Below are 21,054 nucleotides of genomic sequence, written 5' to 3'. Positions count from 1 at the left end.
ACGATCGATCAACCCCACCCTTCCCTCTTAAAAAGTATAATTGTTCCCACTCTTTCTAAAGTGCAAGTGCCTATTCCTTGCTTTGGTAAGCATAGTTGGCTGAAATTGCTATGAAATACTCTAGTGCAATGCCAAGCATATAAAAGACATTAGATAAGATTGGATTTCCCCCCTGATAACACAGGAAACTATACCATGGTGTCAGAACTGCTGTCAAGGTCCATAAGGATCATAGACACCAATGTGGAAATAGCTTGTGGAAATAGCTCTGAAGAGTCAAATATATTATGCCATGCTTGTCCTCATGTATCTTTTGCATGTTTTGTCTCTCCCCATCTGTAAAATGGGTATGATAGCATCTATCTTGGAGGGTTGTGAGAATTATAGATGATGCCTTTAAAGAAAACTGCCAGATTAAGAGTTGACTCTTAATAAATGGTAACATTAGCACAATTTTAAAAAGTATGTATCTGGTGTCTTAGTGTCTTGTGATTAGGTATGTCTCCTAATAGTGTAATAATTTTTTAAAAATCCAAATGTTTGGAAAGACTGAGTTAATCAAGTTTTGGTTAAATTCTTTATGAATAATTACCATTCAGAAGACCCTGAGGAGGGATTCAGGCAAACCATGGCAGAACTTTCTTCTCCAAGGGTTTGTGAGAATGATTGAGACCAGTATTTCAGGACACCTGTGGACAGGTCCATGCAGATTTTTTGCTTGAAGTTCAAACCCTCAGAAGTTCAAACACCCTGTAAGATGTCCATTTCCTACTTAAGTCTAACAACTCCTTGGATCTCTCTCTTCAAACAAGGAAACACCATATAGTACTGACAAAATCTTTTACCAAATCAACTCTTCACCATCGTCTCTAAGCTCAGGAAGTAGTCTTTCAGGAATGAATACCTTTGGGAAATGAAGTCTATCTGTAGGGGTGGTATACTGGCTCATACCAAAACCTTTGGCATCATCCTTGGCCAACTCCCACCATCAACCGTATCTCATTCTTCCCTCCACTCTATAGGCAAATCCTGAAAATTCTACCTTCAAAACATATCAGAATCCAACCTCTTCTACAACCATGCCACTCCCTTGATCTCCATCCTTCCACAGAGTCCATTTGACTTAGAAGACTAGCCAAAGTTCCTACTGTAATATGTAAGTTTCCACAGGATATGGCCCCAGGCTACAGCTCTGGAACCTCAGCCAATACTGTTTCTACTCCCCCCCTCTGCTCCAGCCATACTTATCTTCTTGCTGCTCCTCAAATACACAGGCCACAACTGCCTCAGGGCCTTTGCATTTGCTTCTCCATCTACCTACAATGATCTTCTCCATATATATGCATGGCCAGGTCTTTCACCTTCTTCTGGTTGTTGCTCAAATATAACATTTCTAGGGAGCTCTCACCTTATTTAAATTTATCTTTTCCAGAATGGTAACTCTTTCATGCTTTTTACCCCCATACTACACTATGTATTATCAACTCTTAGGCATCAACGTTATGAGAAGCAACATCGTATATGTGCTAGAAGAAAGGAAAAAAAATTAAACTATGACATGTCCTTGACTGTAAAATTCATCCTGATTTCAGAGATATTTAAAATATGTAGAATTAGATTTTGTTAACCCTAAAATGCACATTGTTTTGCTCTTTTAATATCTCTATTTATTTGGCTTGTGGTGTGTCTCCTTCCACTATGAGGTAAGCTCCAGTGGGATACAGATTTCTTTATGGTTTTATACTATTTCCCCCAGTGTCTCAATCAGTGCTTGGAACACAGTTAATACTTAATAAATACTGGTTGAAAAAATGAATGCTGGAGATTCCCAGGGTCATTAGTCATAAACTTGCCTTCTAAGAGTTCCCTGTATCATTTAACTGATAAAATAATTAATGTAATATTAAATAATTTTTAATTTTCTCAAAGTAACTCAACATATGTTGTCTCTTTTGCTTACCCCTATGGATAACACGGGGTAGAGAAGGAAAGTGCCTTATCCGAGACATGGCTATGGTCAAACAAGGATTCAGAGTCAATCTTTTCTTTCCTATAGTATAAAATGTTGCAAATTCCTGTGGACAAGAAGTGAAGTGAGCAAACTGTGTTGAACTGATAGCTGCATTGAATTAACTGGGCCAGTCTGACAAGGTGGATGGATACTGATGGATTCAGGGGCATGGTTGACTGTGGTCAGTTGTTATAAAAGTGTTGACCCTTGTGCTTAGCGTGTCACATAAAACTGGCCAGAGAATGGATGAGATATGGTGGCCATAAAAGTCATCACATGGGCCAAGGGAAAAATAAAGCCAAGGGACGTCCATGTGAAATGTGTTGGAAGCAGCTGGGAAATTAAGACTTAAAAAAATAAATAGATGAATAGATAACATATGTCCACATATAAATTTATTTAAAACAAATACACATGAATCTATGTTATGTTATATAAAGTATATATAATATAACAAAATAATAATTTTTATACTTAAACATTTCAAAAAAGGATTTTGTAAAAAAAGGATTCATATAACATTTTTTAAACAGTATGGTTCCTACAATCTTTTCCATTCCCCCATTTCTCCATCAGTAACAATAACAGTTAACAATCAATTGTTATTGTATTTTTTTAAATATTGATTTATTTTATTTATTTATTTTCCTTATTTTTTTGGCTGTGTCGGGTCTTAGTTGCAGCACACAGGATCTTCCTTGAGGTACACGGGGTCTTTCATTACGGCGCGCAGTCTCTTTGTTGCGGTGCTCAGGCTTCTCTCTAGTTGTGGCATGCAGGTTTTCTCTTCTCTAGTTGTGGAGTGCAGGCTCCAGGGCACGTGAGCTCAATAGTTGTGGTGTGTGGGCTTAGTTGCCCCACGGCATATGGGATCTTAGTTCCCCGACCAGGGATTGAACCCATGCTCCCTGCATTGGAAGGCGGATTCTTTACCACTGGACTACCAGGGAAGTCCCCAATTGTTATGTTTTTACACACATATTCTAAACCCACTCAAATACATACAAACAGAGTGTTATAGTTGTTTTGTTTAACAAAAATGTTATCCTAGTATACATAAATTTTCATAAACTGTTTTATTCACTCAAATCAATCTTCTCCCATGAGAATATATACAAATTACACTTTTTTAAAAAGCTATATCTTATTAAATAGTATGAATGTATTGTAATTAATTTAATCAGGCTACTTTATTTCATTAGTGTGCGTTTTTCTCACTGTGTATAATGTACAACTATCACATAAGTATTTGTTAACTGTACACTCTGTGTTTCCCCCTTCTTATTGTTTTCCCATGAAAGTCTCCTTCACACACAGTTCTTAGTTGTGCCTTGTATCTTCTTGTCCTGAGATGGAGGATTAAATGTTCAAAAAGGAAAGTAGTCACCATGGTAATGTATGTTTGATGTGAGAGCAAGTTTGCTTGTTTGTTTTAAACTATCACTTATATATTTACTGGTTTGTTTTTACATTGATAAAGCCCATTTCAAAAAATTGAACAATAAAATGTTAAACTTGGGAAACTCTGAAATTTTGTACTGTCTGACTTCCCACTTCATGCAAACCCTTCTTTGTAGACTTTTATACCTTCTCATAAGCTTCTTTCTCTGCCTGAAAATGAACTTTGGTTCCTTCAACTAAAATCTCTCTACCATTTAAAGCTCAACTTATGACACCACCTCCAAGAAGCTTTCTCTGATTGCCCCAAGGCATTAAGATGTCCCTCTGGTGCTCGAAGAGCAACCTGTGTTTGCAAGGATCAGTATATTTTTCACTTGCTATTGTAATTGTGGATGTGATTTTCTATTTCCTCTGCTAGATTATAACCTCTCTCATTGGAAGGAAATCTGTCTTCTTTCACTTCTGTGTTTCCAATGCATAACATGATATATAAAGAAGTACTAACAACTCTTTTTCAGTAGAATAACTGATTAAATGAACACATATGCTACCTTGTTTTTTGACTTCTCCTTGGCTATATGTGTGATGATATTTTAATAGACAATAGACATATGTGGTGCATCAGTTTGAGGAGTGGAATGTTTGTTGAAAGGATGGGACTTAACTTTAGATAATCTTACCAATAACAAAGTGTCTGTGTTGTGAAAGAAGAAAGAGAGAGGTGGTTATTTTTGCAGAGATGGCTTGTTTGCTTCAGCGTATTGGCGGAGCTCTCTTAACCTAGATTTCATTCTGTTTGCTCTCTTCATGTGAAACCATGCACCTCATACCTACATATATTTCTCTAATTAAAGAGTTGTCTTAAGGAAACAAATCAGCAGCTGTCAAGGGGGTGCCAGAATGAGTCATTGATTTGCAATCAAGATAGCCGATTCCCCATGCTGATGGATTCACCAATTTTTCAGGGCCTCTGAGAGTTCACCTGCTTGTCACAAAGCATAGCACTTTGGTTCAGCTTTGAAATGAGGAATGTCCCTTCACTGTGATTCAAGCTGATTGCCCCTTTGTCACCAGGTTTTAGCTTCTAGGATAAGGTTGTACCTTTCACTCAAACAAGTACTGTTAGAGCTCAAGGTTAAAAGATTCACCTTGATGTTTTCTCCAGATAAGCTGTGATGGTAAAGACATTCTCATGTAAGCAGCGGAGGTTCCATTTATGTGGAAAAGTGAACCCATTCTCCCAAATTCAAGGTAGTTCAACATAATCCAGTATGATAATTATTTCTTGGTTATGAAATAGCCAAGAACCTGAGAAAGCATCTAATCCTACTTCAGAGGAAACTGAAGCCCAAAGGGCTAAGAGTTTCTGTGGTCTCCCAGCCAGAACTGGCTGACACAATGCTCAAATCCAAGTATGATATCCTTGTCACTTTACTAGAAACACACCCTTTCTTCTTCTTCTCCCTTATAGGCTGGTACTGGAGGTTTATATGACTGACTGGTGAGCAGTAAGGATATTGAATGGTTAGGGAAGTTTGTAAAAAAAAAAGGTACCCTGGTTTTTTTTCAGGCAGCTGGGAAGATGGCAGACATTCAGACTGAGCGTGCCTACCAAAAGCAACTGACCAACTTTCAAAATAAGAAGAGGGTCCTGCTTGGAGAAACTGGCAAGGAGAAGCTCCCATTATACTACAAGAACATTGGTCTGGGCTTCAAGACGCCAAAGGAGACCATGGAGGGCGCCTACATTGACAAGAAATGCCCTTTTACTGGTAATGTCTCCATCCGAGGGTGGATCCAGTCTGGCGTGGTGACCAAGATGAAGATGCGGAGGACCGTTGTCATCCACCAAGACTACCTCCACTACATCTGAAAGTACAACCGCTTCTAGAAGCACCACAAAAACATGTCCGTGCACCTTTCCCCCTGCTTCAGGGATGTCCGAATCAGCGACAGTGTCACAGTGGGCGAGTGGCGGCCCCTGAGCAAGATGGTGCACTTCAACATGCTCAAGGTCAACAAGGATGATGGCACCAAGAAGCATTCCAGAAGTTCTAAGACTGGACCACTGCCCACTGCCCCAAACAAAATAATTTATTTTCCCAGTCAAAAAACAAACAAACAAACAAAAAAACGGCACCCTGGGTCTTTCTTTCCCTCTTTCCTGTTTTTAGAAGTGATATAGTGTAGCATTTAAGTGTCAAAACCCTGAAGCCAGACCACACAGTTTAGAACGCAGGATTCATCTCTTACTAGCGAAAGAAGGGAGTGTGTTAGTCTCTCTGTGCCTCAGTGTGCTTAGCACTAAAATGGGCCAGCCATACGTTTGTTGAGAAGTTTCAAAGAGTTAATTAAAGCCAAGTACTTAGAACAATGACTGGCACAGAGTAAGCTCTCAGTAAATATTACCTGTGTTTATTCATAGGTGTATATGGGAATAGGATGAAAACTACTGTCTTCCCATCTCTATCTTTGTGTTTAGAATTAAAGTGAGCTCCTTGTTTTGCTGTATGTTTCTCAAGGTTTCAACTTCATCTCCTTTGCTTGGGTATAATCTTAGGCCCTCTGCTTTTATCTGAATCGTGAGGGAATAAACATAGCATGGTATCTATCTAAGAGCATGGGTTTAGGTGTCAGTCAGACTGCATTTTTGGAATGACGGGAGTCAGTCCATTTGTTTGCCAGAACTGCTATCTAAGGTCTTATAGAATATTTTACGTATCAACAACATAATGTCATAGAGGATCAAGAGACCCACTTTATGGCAAAGGTGGTGTGAAAGTGTATATATGTCTATAGAATCCACTTGTCCTCTCATATACCACACCACCCAGAAGCTGTTGGCCTAATACAGCAATATACTGAGTTGTTAAAGGCACAGCTAAGGCACCAACTTGGAGACAATATCCTGTGAAGATGGGGTGTCATCCTCTAAGACAGCAGTCCCCAACCTTTTTGGCACCAGGGACCGATTTTGTGGAAGACAATTTTTCCACAGACGGGGAGGGAGAGGGGAACAGTTCAGGCAGTAATGTGAGCAAAGGGGAGTGAAGGGGAGCGAAGGGGAGCAGCAGATGAAGCTTCCATGGCTTGCCCGCCGCTTACTTCCTGCTGCGCAACCGGTACTGGTCTGCGGCCCAGGGGTTGGGGACCCCTGCTCTAGGACATCGCATGTACCTTATATCAACATCCATCATATGATGCTGTCTCCAATGGATAGAAAATATTGGTCTGAGAAATAATAGATATGGGCAAGAAGGACTGCACTTTTCATTATTTCCAGTGTTCTACTTGGGGAATTTGTGGTCACTCAAATCCCCTTAATTCTGTGCTCTTCTAGATTAGAAGTTATGGTCTCCAGAGAGGGCAATGCTTCCCCCAGGCAATCAGCAAGAGATCCATTTAACTTTGAGCTAAGACCGCATTGTGGGCTCCTCCTGCCAAGGGATCAACAGGGAGGAATAAAATTCACAATCTTGGTAGGGATAATTGACCTGGATCATGAGGAGGAGGTAGGACTGTTGTCACACAATTGGAGCAGGAAGAAATATGTTAGGCATCCAAATTATCCACTTGGATATCTCTTAGTTCTCTCTTGTCCAATTTTGATGATACATGGATAAGTTTAGTGGTCAGTGCTTTCAAATGACATGGGAAGCAGAAGTACAGACTTCTCAGGGATGAGGGTCTTGTTCATTCCACATAGTGAACCACCAAGACCCACAGTGATGCTAGCTGACAGTGAAGGGAATCTAGAATGGATAGTATTGGATGAAGATAATGATAATCAGTTGTAGCTTCAAGACCCAGTTATAGCAGCAGGGGCTGCAGTTCATCCTACTAATCTCCCACTTGTGAGTTTCTTCCAGCAGAAGAGGCCCACCCAGAGCCTTGAAGTGATATGATGTAAGTGAATTCAAATGTCATCAGGGATCAGCTTTGATGGAGTCTGTGTTGTGCTGCATGGATCTCTCTTTTAGGACTGATATAGTTACCCAACTACTGATCAGGTTGTGGGCTGACAACTTTCAGTTATCAGGTTAGGAAGGTTGACTAACCCCGTTTTGCAGGGTATCCCATCTCCAATCACTGATGGTCTCAGTGATATAAAGCTGGACCCCTCACCCTAACTTGTGACAACCCTGAAGGACTACCCTAGGTTCAGAGCTCCCTGTAGGGTTGTCTGAGGCCTTAATTGATACTGCATTGCAGCCTGACTTTTCCCTGCATTCAATCCTGCTTTCTTTTTCTTTTCCCTCCAGATATTAATACTAAGAATAGTCCCTATTAAACTTTCTGCATGCTAATCTTTATCTCAGGGTTCCTGGGGACTTCTACTGATGATGCTACCCGAATATTCACCCAAATAAGTAGGAAACAAGATAGGCATGAGACATTCATTTCAGCAGTGATTGTAAGAAAAAAATGCCATTAACAAAGCTGGTCTGCTCTTTGAATAACCTATGGTACCCTCAAAAGGCAGTACCACAAAACAATCAAAAAGAATAAAGAAGATCTCTATGAAGTATATGGAGACAGTCCATATTTTAAAGTGAAAAAGGAAAGAAAGAAAGGTTCAGAACAGTGTACATAATATGCAAACTTTTGTTTAAAAGAAGAGGAAATAAATATAAAAAATAATTATCTGCCAATTTTGATGTACTAGATAATAAAGTAATAAATGAAAATGGCTACATACTGAGGATGAGTGTGAATAAAATGAAAAGAAAAGATATAATGACTAGAATTGTCTGAATTTTATAATTATATTGACCTTTGATACATGTAAACATTTCACATAATCAAAAATAAATTTGGAAATACAATAAACCTTAAAATTGAATTCAGATATCAACGTATAAACATAACTGCACTTTAAATTGACAATATAAACACATTAAAGGCAGTAATTATTTCAAGGAACTGTGGAACACAATACTCTATCCCTAATAAGATATATTTAAAGGGAAATAAAAGAGAAAAAAATTAGATATCGCTTAGTGGGATTATTGTTAATAGTAAGTTTGGGAGATTAGTTGAAGATGGCAGAGTAGAAGGATGTGTGCTCACTCTCTTGCAAGAGCATCGGAATCACAATTAACTGCTGAACAATCATTGACAGGAAGACCCTGGATTTCACCAAAAAAGATACCCCACATCCAAAGACAAAGAAGAACCTGCAATGAGATGGTAGGTGGGGTGCAATCACAATAAAATCAAATCCCATAACCGCTGGGTGGGTGAGTTACAAACTGGAGAACACTTATACCACAGAAGTCCACCCACTGGAGTGAAGGTTCTGAGCCCCACGTCAGGCTTCCCAACCTGGGGGTCTGGCAAAGGGAGGAGGAATTCTCAGAGAATAAGACTTTGAAGGCTAGCGGGATTTGATTGCACAACTCTGACAGGTCTGGGGGAAACAGGGCACACACAAGATTGTGTGTACATCAGGACACAGAGGGAAGGAGAGTGACACCATAGGAGACTGAACCAGACCTACCTGCTAGTGTTGGAGTGTCTCTTGCAGAGGCGGGGAGTGGCTGTGACTCACCACGAGGACAAGAGCACTGGCAGCAGAAGTTCTGGGAAGTACTCCTTGGTGTGAGCCCTCATAGAGTCTGACATTAGCCTCACTAAAGGGCCTGTAGGCTCCAGGGCTGGGCAAATCAGGCCAAACAACCAACAGGGAGGGAATTCAGCCCCACCCATCAGCACACAAACAGATTAAAGTTTTATTGAACTCTACCCAACAAAGCAACACCCAGCTATACCCACCACCAGTCCCTCCCATCAGGAAGCTTGCACAAGCCACTTAGATAGCCTCATCCACCAGAGGGCAGACAGCAGAAGCCAGAACTACAATCCTGCAGCCTGTGGAATGAAAACCACATTCACAGAAAGACAGACAAAATGAAAAGGCAGAGGACTATGTACCAGATGAAGGAACAAGATAAAACCCTAGAAAAACACCTAAATGAAGTGGAGATAGGCAACCTTCCAGAAAAAGTATTCAGAATAATAATAGTGAAGATGATCCAGGACCACAGAAAAAGAATGGAGGCAAAGATCGAGAAGATGCAAGAAATGTTTAACAAAGACATAGAAGAATTAAAGAACAAACACCTAGAAGAATTAAAAAACAAACAAACAGACATGAACAATACAATAACTGAAATGAAAAATACACTAGAAGGATTCAATAGCAGAATAACTGAGGCACAAGAACGGTTAAGTGACCTGGAAGACAGAATGGTGGAATTCACTGCCACGTAACAGAATAGAGAAAAAGAATGAAAAGAAATGAAGACAGCTGAAGAGACCTCTGGGACAACATTAAATGCACCAACATTCACATTATAGGGGTCCCAGAAGGAGAAGAGAGAGAGAAAGGACCTGAGAAAATATTTGAAGAGATTATAGTTGAAAACTTCCCAAACATGGAAAAAGAAATAGCCACCCAAGTCCAGGAAGCACAGAGAGTCCCAGGCAGGATAAACCCAAGGAGAAAAACACCAAGGCACATAGTAATCAAATTGACAAAAATTAAAGACAAAGAAAAATTACTGAAAACAAGGGAAAAATAACAAATAACATACAAAGGAATTCCCATAAGGTTAACAGCTGATTTCTCTGCAGAAACTCTACAAGCCAGAAGGGAGTGGCAGGATATACTTAAAGTGATGAAAGGGAAGAACCTACAACCAAGATTACTCTCAATGTCAAGGATCTCATTCAGATTCAATGGAGAAATCAAAAGCTTTATAGACAAGCAAAAGCTAAGAGAATTCACCACCACCAAACCACCTTTACAACAAATACTAAAGGAACTTCTCTAACTGGGAAACACAAGAAAAGAAAGGAACCTACAAAAACAAACCTAAAACAATTAAGAAAACGGTAATAGGGCTTCCCTGGTGGCGCAGTGGTTGAGAATCTGCCTGCTAATGCAGGGCACATGGGTTCGAGCCCTGGTCTGGGAAGATCCCACATGCCGCGGAGCAACTGGGCCCGTGAGCCACAACTACTGAGCCTGCGCGTCTGGAGCCTGTGCCCCGCAACGGGAGGGGCCGCGATAGTGAAAGGCCCGCGCACCGCGATGAAGAGTGACCCCCCGCACCACGACGAAGAGTGGCCCCCGCTTGCCGCAACTAGAGAAAGCCCTCGCACGAAACGAAGACCCAACACAGCCAAAATAAATAAATAAATAAATAAAGTAGCTATAAACCCATTGCTAAAAAAAAAAAAAAAAAACAAAACATTTAAAAGAAAACGGTAATAGAAACATACATATCGATAATTACCTTAAATGTGAATGGATTAAATGCTCCAATCGAAAGACACAGGCTCAGTGAATGGTTACAAAAACAAAACTCATATATATGCTGTCTACAAAAGACCCACTTCAGACATAGGGACACATACAGACTGAAAGTGAAGGGATGGAAAAAGATATTCCATGCAAATGGAAATCAAAAGAAAGCTGGAGTAGGAATACTAATATCAGATAAAATAGACTTTAAAATAAAGAATGTTACAGGAGACAAGGAAGGACACTACATAATGATCAAGGGATCAATACAAAAAGAAGATATAACAATTATAAATATATATGCAAGTAACATAGGGGCACCTCAATACATGAGGCAACAGCTAACAGCTATAAAAGAGGAAATTGACAGTAACACAATAATAGTGGGGGACTTTAACACTTCACTTACACCAATGGACAGATCATCCAGACAGAAAATTAGTAAGGAAACAGAAACTTTAAATGACACAATAGACCAGAGAGATTTAATTGGTATTTATAGGACATTCCATCCAAAAATACCAGATTACACTTTCTTCTCAAGCACACATGGAACATTCTCCAGGATAGATCATATTTTCGGTCACAAATCAAGCTGCGGTGAATTTAAGAAAATTGAAATCATATGAAACATCTTTTCTGACCACAACGCTATGACATTAGAAATAAATTACAGGGAAGAAAACACAAACACATGAAGGCTAAACAACATGCTACTATATAATCAAGAGGTCTCTGAAGAAATCTAAGAGGAAAGCAAAAAATACCTAGAGACAAATGACAATGAAAACACGATGATCCAAAACATATGGGATGCAGCAAAAGCAGTTCTAAGAGGGAAGTGTAGAGCAATACAATCCTACCTCAAGAAACAAGAAAAATCTCCAAAAAATAATCTAACCTTACACCTAAAGGAACTAGAGAAAGAAGAACAAACAAAACCCAAAGTTAGTAGAAGGAAAGAAATCATAAAGATCAGAGCAGAAATAAATGAAACAGAAACAAAGAAAACAGTAGCAAAGATTAATAAAACTAAAGTCTGGTTCTTTGAGAAGATAAACAAAATTCATAAACCTTTAGCCAGACTCATCAATAGAAAGAGGAAGAGGACTCATATCAATAAAATTAGAAATGAAAAAGGAGAAGTTACAATGGACACCACAGAAATACAAAGCATCCTAAGAGACTACTACAAGCAACTCTATGCCAATAAAATGGACAACCTGGAAGAAACAGATAAATTCTTAGAAAGGTATAACCTTCCAAGACTGAACCAAGAAGAAATAGAAAATATGAACAGACCAATCACAAGTAATGAAATTGAAACTGTGCTTAAAAATCTTTCAACAAACAAAAGTCCAGGACCAGATGGCTTCACAGGTGAATTCTATCAAACATTTAGAGAAGAGCTAACACCCATCCTTCTCAAACTCTTCCAAAAATTTGCAGTGGAAGGAACACCCCCATACTCATTCTATGAGGCCACCATCTCCCTGATACAAAAACCAGACAAAGATAGAACAAAAAAAGAAAATTACAGACCAATATCAATGATGAATACAGATGCAAAAATCCTCAACCAAAAAATAGAAAACAGAATCCAATAACACATTAAAAGGATCATACACCATGATCAAGTGGGATTTACCAGGGAGGCAAGGACTCTTCAATATATGCAAATCAATCAATGTGATACACCATATTAACAAAACGAAGAATAAAAACCATATGATCATCTCAGTAGATGCAGAAAAAGCTTTTGAGAAAATTCAACACCCATTTATAAGAAAAACTATCCAGAAAGTGGGCATTGAGGGAACCTACCTCAACATAATAAAGGCCATATAAGGCAAACCCACAGCAAACATCATTTTCAATGGTGAAAAACTGAAAGCATTTCCTCTAAGATCAGGAACAAGACAAGGATGTCCGCTCTCACCACTATTATTCAACATAGTTTTGGAAGTCCTAGCCATGGCAATCAGAGAAGAAGAAAAAAATAAAAGGAATACAAATTGGAAAAGAAGAAGCAAAACTGTCACTGTTTGCAGATGACATGATACTATATATAATCCTAAAGATACCAGCAGAAAACTACTAGAGCTAATCAATGAATTTGGTAAAGTTGCAGGATACAAAATTAATGCACAGAAATCTCTTGCATTCCTATACACTAACAATGAAAGATCAGAAGGAGAAAATAAGGAAACAATCCCACTCACTATTGCAAAAAAAGTAATAAAATACCTAGGAATAAACCTACTTAAGCAGGTAAAAGACCTGTACTCAGAGAACTATAAGACACTGATGAAAGAAATTAAAGACAATACAATCAGATGGAGAGATTTACCATGTTCTTGGATTGGAAGTATCAGTATTGTGAAAATGACTAAACTACTGAAAGCAATCTACAGATTCAATGCAATCCCTACCGAATTATCAATGGCATTTTTTACAGAATTAGAACAAAAAATCTTAAAATTGGTCTGGAGACACAAAACACTCCGAATAGCCAAAGCAATCTTGAGGGTAAAAAACGGAGCTGGAGGAATCAGACTCCCTGACTTCAGACTATATTACAAAGTTACAGTAATCAAGACAATATTGTACTGGCACAAAAACAGAAATATAGATCAAAGGAACAGGATAGAAAGCCTAGAGATAAACCCAAACAGCTATGGTCAACTAATCTATGAAGAAGGAGGCAAGGATATACAATGGAGAAAAGACAGCCTCTTCAATAAGCGGTGCTGGGAATACTGGACAAATACATGTAAAAGAATGACAGTAGAACATTCTCTAACACTGTACACAAAAAATAAACTCAAAATAGATTAAAGACCTAAATGTAAGGCCAGACACTATAAAACTCTCAGAGGAAAACATAGACAGAAAACTCTTTGACATAAACCACAGCAAGATCCTTTTTGACTCACCTCCTTGAGTAATGGAAATAAAAACAAAAATAAACAAATGGGACCTAATGAAACTTAAAAGCTTTTGCACAGCAAAGGATACTATAAATGAGACGAAAAGACAACCCTGAGAATGGGAGAAAATATTTGCAAACAAATCAATGGACAAAGGATTAATCTCTAAAATATATAAACAGCTCATGCTGCTCAGTATTAAAAAAACAAAAACCCAATCAAAAAATGGACAGAAGACCTAAATAGACATCTCTCTAAAGAAGATATACAGATGGTCAAGAGGCATATAAAAAGCTGCTCAACATCACTAATTATTAGAGAAATGCAAATCAAAACTACAGTGAGGTATCACCTCACACCAGTTAGAATGGGCATCATCAGAAAATCTACAAACAACAAATGCTGGAGAGGGTGTGGAGAAAACGGAACCCTCTTGCACTGTTGGTGGGAATGTAAATTGATACAGTCTCTATGGAGAACAGTATAGAGGTTCCTTAAAAAACTAAAAATAGAATTACCCTATGACCCAGCAATCCCACTACTGAGTATATACCCAGAGAAAACCATAATTCAAAAACACACATGCACCCCAATATTCATTGCAGCACTATTTACAATAGCCAGGTCATGGAAGCAATCTAAATGCCCATTGACAGATGAATGGATAAAGAAGATGTGGTACATATATACAATGGAATATTACTCAGCCATAAAAAGGAACGAAATTGGGTCATTTGTAGAGACATGGATGGACCTAGAGACTGTCATACAGAGTGAAGTAAGTCAGAAAGAGAAAAACAAATATTGTATATTAATGCATATATGTGGAATGTAGAAAAATGTTACAGATGAACCAGTTTGCAGGGCAGAAATAGAGACACAGATGTAGAGAACAAACGTATGGACACCAAGGGGGGAAAGCTAGGGGGTGGTGGTTGTGGGATGAACTGGGAGATTAGGATTGACATATATACACTAATATGTATAAAATCGATAACTAATAAGAATCTGCTGTATAAAAAATAAATTAATTAAATTAAAAAGAAAAAATAGTCAACCAATTGTAGATATGAAAAAAAAAATAAGTTGATATTACAACTTGAGACTGTAGTGTTCATATTGTAGAACAGAATAATTACATGGTTAATATTTTTAAGAATGATGGGAAAGAGCATGCAAACAGAACAGATATTTTGCAAAACTCTGCAATGATTTTTAATTGGGGATATCTGTGAGTTCAGAATTCAAATTCTGAACATGTATATATATATAGATACATAGATAGATTTTAAATAAAATTTATTAAGAGAATAAGTCATTATATAATTTACACGGTAATCACCTATTAGAACAAGCAGTAGGGCATAGGGAGAACGAGCTTCTGGAGGAAGCAATGGTTCCTGTTTTTAAAGGTTCTTCCCATGTACAAGCCACAACATTCATTATTTTAGTTCAGTAAAGAGACTAGATCACGATCCAATGAACAGGGTCCCTTTTGTATGCCATGTTACCAGGGATAGGAAAAATCATCTCTTTACTTGATTTCCATGGATATAGACTTCAGAATATATGCTCTGCTGAAAATTAGGGGAGATGGGTGTGTTTGGCAATGCCCAATAAAAACAATTATAAAGAGATTGTTAGATAAAATATATCATTTAATATCTTTTGGCCCATCCTATAATCATTTTTCATTGCTTTCTAAAGACTTCCACTTACCACTTCTGAGAGCCTCCTTCATTATGCTTCATCCAAAAACCATCTTTCCGACTTTATTTATTTATTTATTTATTTATTTATTTATTTATTTATTTATTTTTTAACATCTTTATTGGAGTGTAATTGCTTTACAATGTTGTGTTAGTTTCTGCTGTATAACAAAGTGAATCAGCTATATGTATATGTATATCCCCATATCCCCTCCCTCTTGCATCTCCCTCCCACCCTCCATATCCCACCCCTCTAGGTGGTCACAAAGCAGTGAGCTGATCTCCCTGTGATATGCAGCAGCTTCCCACTAATCTATTTTACATTTGGCAGTGTATATATATAAATGCTACTCTCTCACCTCATCTCAGCTAACCATTCCCCCTCCCCATGTCCTCAAGTCCTTTCTCTATGTCTGCATCTTTATTCCTGTCCTGCCCCTAGGTTCTTCAGAACCTTTTTTTTTTTTTTTTTAGATTCCATATATATGTGTTAGCATACAGTATTTGATTTTCTTTCTGGCTTACTTTATTCTGTATGACAGACTCTAGGTCCATCCACGTCACTACAAATAACACAATTTCGTTTCTTTTTAGGGCTGAGTAATATTCCATTTGTATATATGTGTCACATATTCTTTTTCCATTCATCTGTCAATGGACACTTAGGTTGCTTCCATGTTCTGGCTATTGTAAATAGTGCTGCAATGAATATTGTGGTACATGACTCTTTTTGAATTATGGTTTTCTCAGGCTATATGACCAGTAGTGGGATTGCTGGGTTGTATGGTAGTTCTATTTTTAGTTCTTTAAGGAACTTCCATACTGTTCTCCATAGTGGCTGTATCAATTTACATTCCCACCAACAGTGCAAGAAAGTTCCCTTTTCCCCACACCCTCTCCAGCATTTATTGTTTGTAGATTTTTTGATGATGGCCATTCTGACTGGTGTGAGGTGATACCTCATTGTGGTTTTGATTTGCATTTCTCTAATGATTAGTGATGCTGAGCATCCTTTCATGTGTTTGTTGGCAATCTGTATATCTTCTTTGGAGAAATGTCTATTTAGGTCTTCTGCCCATTTTTGGATTCGGTTGTTTTTTGGATGTTGAGCTGCATGAGATGCTTGTATACTTTGGAGATTAATCCTTTGTCTGTTGCTTCATTTGCAAATATTTTTCTCCCATTCTGAAGGTTGTCTTTTTGTCTTGTTTGTGGTTTCCTGCTGTGCAAAAGCTTTTAAGTTTCATTAGGTCCTATTTTTTTATTTTTGTTTTTATTTCCATTTCTCTAGGAGGAGGGTCCAAATGTTCTTGCTGTGATTTATGTCCTAGACTGTTCTGCCTGTGTTTTCCTGTAAGAGTTTTATAGTGTCTGGCCTTACATTTAGGTCTTTAATCCATTTTGAGTTTATTTTTGTGTATGGTGTTAGGGAGTGTTCTAATTTCATTCTTTTACCTGGAGCTGTCCAGTTTTACCAGCACCATTTACTAAAGAAGCTATATTTTCTCCATTGTATATTCTTGCCTCCTTTATCAAAGATAAGCTGACCATATGTGCATGGGTTTATCTCTGGGTTTTCTATCCTCTTCCATTGATCTATATGTCTGGTTTTGTGCCAGTACCATACTGTCTTGATTATTGTAGCTTTGTAGTGTAGTCTGAGGTCAGGAAGTCTGGTTCCTCCAGCTCCATTTTTCTTTCTCAAGATTGCTTTGGCTATTCGGTGTCTTTTGTGTTACCATACAAATTGTGAAATTTCTTGTTCTAGTTCTGTGAAAACTGCCATTTGTAGTTTGACAAGGATTGCATTGAATCTGTAGATTGCTTTGGGTAGTATAGTCATTTTCACATTGTTGATTCTTCCAATTCAAGAACACGGTATACCTCTCCATCTGTTTGTATCATCTTTAATTTCTTTCATCAGTGTCTTATAGTTTTCTGCATACACGTCTTTTGTCTCCTTAGGTTAGTTTATTCCTAGGTATTTTATTCTTTTTTGCAGTGGTAAATGGGAGTGTTTCCTTAATTTCTCTTTCAGATTTTTCATCTTTAGTGTATAGGAATGCAAGAGATTTCTGTGTATTAATTTTGTATCTGACTACTTTACCAGATTCATTGATTAGCTGTGGTAGTTTGTTGGTAGCATCTTTAGGATACTCTATGTATAGTATCATGTCATCTGCAAACAGTGACAGTTTTACTTCTTTTCCAATTTGGATTCCTTTGGTTTCTTTTTCGTCTCTGATTGCTGTGGCTAAAACATCCAAAACAATGTTGAATAATAGTGGTGAGAGTGGGCAACTTTGTCTTGTTCTTGATCTTAGAGGAAATGGTTTCAGTTTTTCACCATTGAGAATGATGTTTGCTGTGGGTTTGTCATATATGGCCTTTATTATGTTGAGGCAGCTTCCCTCTATGCCTACTTTCTGGAGAATTTTTATCATAAATGGGTGTTGAATTTTGTCGAAAGCTTTTTCTGCATCTATTGAGATTATCATATGGTTTTTATCCTTCAGTTTTTTAATATGGTGTATCACGTTGATTGATTTGCATATATTGAAGAATCCTTGCATTCCTGGGATAAACCCCACTTGATCATGGTGTATGATGCTTTTAATGTGCTGTTGGATTCTGTTTGCTAGTATTTTGTTGAGGATATTTGCATCTATGTTCATCAGTGATATTGGCCTGTAGTTTTCTTTCTTTGTGACATCTTTGTCTGGTTTTGGTATCAGAGTGATGGTGGCCTCGTAGATTGAGTTTGGGAGTGTTCCTCCCTCTGTTATATTTTGGAAGAGTTTGAGCAGGGTGGGTGTTAGCTCTTTTCTAAACGTTTGATAGAATTCACCTGTGAAACAGTCTTGTCTTGGGCTTCTGTTTGTTGGAAGATTTTTAATCAGTTTCAATTTCAGTGCTTGTGATTGGTCTGTTTATATTTTCTATTCTTCCTGGTTCAGTCTCAGAAGGTTGTGCTTTTCTAAGAATTTGTCCGTTTCTTCCAGGTTGTCCATTTTATTTGCATATAGTAGTTTGTAGTAATCTCCCATGAACCTTTGTATTTGTGCAGTGTCAGTTGTTACTTCTCCTTTTCTATTTCTAATTCTGTTGATTTCAGTCTTCTCCCTTTTTTTCTTGATGAGTCTGTCTAATGGTTTATCAATTTAGTTTATCTTCTCAAAGAACCAGGCTTTAGTTTTATTGATGTTTGCTATTGCTTCCTTCATATCTTTTTAATTTATTTCTGATATTATCTTTATAATTTCTTTTCCTGTTCTAACTTTGGGGTTTTTTTCTTCTTCTTTCTCTAATAGCTTTGCATGTAAAGTTTGGTTGTTTAGTTGAGATTTTTCTTGTTTCTTGAGGTAGGATTGTATTGCTATAAACTTTCCTCTTAGAACTGCTTTTGCTGCATCCCATAGGTTTTCGGCCATCGTGTTTTCATTGTTATTTGTTTATAGGTAGTTTTTGATTTCCTCTTTGATTTCTTCAGTGATCTCTTGGTTAGTTAGTAGCACATTGTTTAGCCTCCATGTGTCTGTATTTTTTAGTTTTTTTCCTGTAATTGATATCTAGTCTCATAGCGTTATGCTCAGAAAAGATGCTTGATAAGATTTCAATTTTCTTAAATTTACCAAGGCTTGGTTTGTGACCCAAGATTTGATCTATCCTGGAGAATATTCCATGAGCACTTGAGAAGAAAGTGTATTCTGTTGTTTTGGGTGGGATGTCCTATAAATATCAATTAAGTCCATCTTATTTAATGTGTCATTTAAAACTTGTGTTTCCTTATTTATTTTCATTTTGGATGATCTGTCCATTGGTGAAGCTGGGGTGTTAAAATCCCCTACTATTACTGTGTTACTGTTGATTTCCCCTTTTATTCCTGTTAGTATTTGCCTTATGTATTGAGGTGCTCCTATGTTGGGTGCATAAATATTTACAATTTTTATATCTTTTTCTTGGATTGTTCCCTTGATCATTATGTAGTGTCCTTCTTTGTCTCTTGTAGTAGTCTTTATTTTAAAGTCTATTTTGTCTGATATGAGAACTGCTACTTCAGCTTTCTTTTGATTTCCATTTGCATGGAATATCTTTTTCCATCCCCTCACTTTCAGTCTGTATGTGTCCCTAGGTCTGAAGTGTGTCTCTTGTAGATAGCGTAATACAGGTCTTGTTTTGTGTCCATTCAGCCACTCTCTATCCTTTGGTTGGAGCATTTAATCCATTTACATTTAAGGTAATTATTATTATTATTTTTTTAAAGGTATTATTATTATTTCTGAATTCATCAAATATTTACTGGATCAATTCCATCAGGGATTGCTTTTTTTTTTTTTTTTTTTTAATGGCTGTGTTGGGTCTTCGTTTCTGTGCGAGGGCCCTCTCCGGTCGCGGCAAGTGGGGACCACTCTTCATCGCGGTGCACGGGCCTCTCATCATCGCGGCCTCTTGTTGCGGAGCACAGGCTCCAGACGCACAGGCTCAGCAATTGTGGCTCACAGGCCCAGTTGCTCTGCAGCATGTGGGATCTTCCCAGACCAGGGCTCGAACCTGTGTCCCCAGCATTGGCAGGCAGATTCTCAACCACTGCACCACCAGGGAAGTCCATAAGGTAATTATTGATATGTATGTTCCTATTACAGTTTTCTTAATTGTTTTGGGTTTGTAATTGTAGGTCTTTTCCTTCTCTTGTTTTTCTTGCCTAGAGAAGTTCCTTTAGCATTTGTTGTAAAGCTGGTTTGGTGGTGCTGAATTCTCTTAGCTTTTGCTTGTCTGTAAAGGTTTTAATTTCTCCATTGAATCTGAATGAGATCCTTGCTGGGTAGAGTAGTCTTGGTTGTAGGTTTTTCCCTTTCATCACTTTAAATATGTCTTGCCACTCCCTTCTGGCTTGCAGAGTTTTTGCTAAAATTCAGCTGTTAACTTAGTCGGGATTCCCTTGTATGTTATTTGTTGTTTTTCCCTTGCTGCTTTTACTATTTTTTCTTTGTATTTAATTTTTGATAGTTTGATTAATGTGTCTTGGTGTGTTTCTCCTTGGATTTATCCTGTATGGGACTCTCTGCGTTTCCTGGACTTGATTATTCCTTTCCCATATTATGGAAGTTTTCAACTATAATCGCTTCAAATATTTTTTCAGTCCCTTTCTTTTTCTATTCTTCTTCTGGGTCCCCTATAATTCTAATGTTGGTGTGTTTAATGTTCTCCCAGAGGTCTCTGAGACTGTCCTCAATTCTCTTCATTCTTTTTTCTTTATTCTGCTCTGCAGTGGTTATTTCCACTAGTTTATCTTCCAGGTCATTTATCCGTTCTTCTGTCTCAATTATTCTCCTATTGATTCCTTCTAGAGAATTTTTAATTTCATTTATTGTGTTTTTCATCATTGTTTGTTTGCTCTTTATTTCTTCTAGGTCCTTGTTAAACATTTCTTGTATTTTCTCCTTTCTATTTCTAAGATCTGGGATCATCTTTACTATCATTACTCTGAATTCTTTTTCAGGTAGACTGCCTATTTCCTCTTCATTTGTTTTGTCTGGTGGGTTTTTACCTTGCTCCTTCATCTGCTGTGCATTTCTCTGTCTTCTCATTTTGCTTAACTTACTGTGTTTGGAGTCTCCTTTTCGCAGGCTGCAGGTTCATAGTTCCCATTGTGTTTGGTGTTTGCCCCCAGTGGGTGAAGTTGGTTCAGTGGGT

The 21,054-nt window shown here is 37.8% G+C and overlaps 1 protein-coding gene across 1 annotated transcript in view; it reads left to right on the top strand.

Annotated features, from left to right (window-relative positions):
* Positions 1–3,290: 3,290 nt before the first annotated feature.
* LOC118899565 (40S ribosomal protein S11-like) overlaps positions 3,291–21,054 on the top strand; it is an 87,996-nt gene continuing 70,232 nt past the window's right edge. The window contains 3 exon segments of the mRNA XM_036861335.1: positions 3,291–3,297; positions 4,987–5,463; positions 7,732–7,826. Coding sequence (XP_036717230.1) covers positions 4,995–5,463; positions 7,732–7,826 — 564 coding nt within the window. The 5' untranslated portion in view covers positions 3,291–3,297; positions 4,987–4,994.

The sequence above is a fragment of the Balaenoptera musculus genome, chromosome 8 (genome assembly GCF_009873245.2).
Source record: "Balaenoptera musculus isolate JJ_BM4_2016_0621 chromosome 8, mBalMus1.pri.v3, whole genome shotgun sequence".
NCBI classification, from domain to species: domain Eukaryota; kingdom Metazoa; phylum Chordata; class Mammalia; order Artiodactyla; family Balaenopteridae; genus Balaenoptera; species Balaenoptera musculus.
Note: the sequence above shows the minus strand (reverse complement) of the source record. Positions and strands in the feature narration are given on the sequence as shown.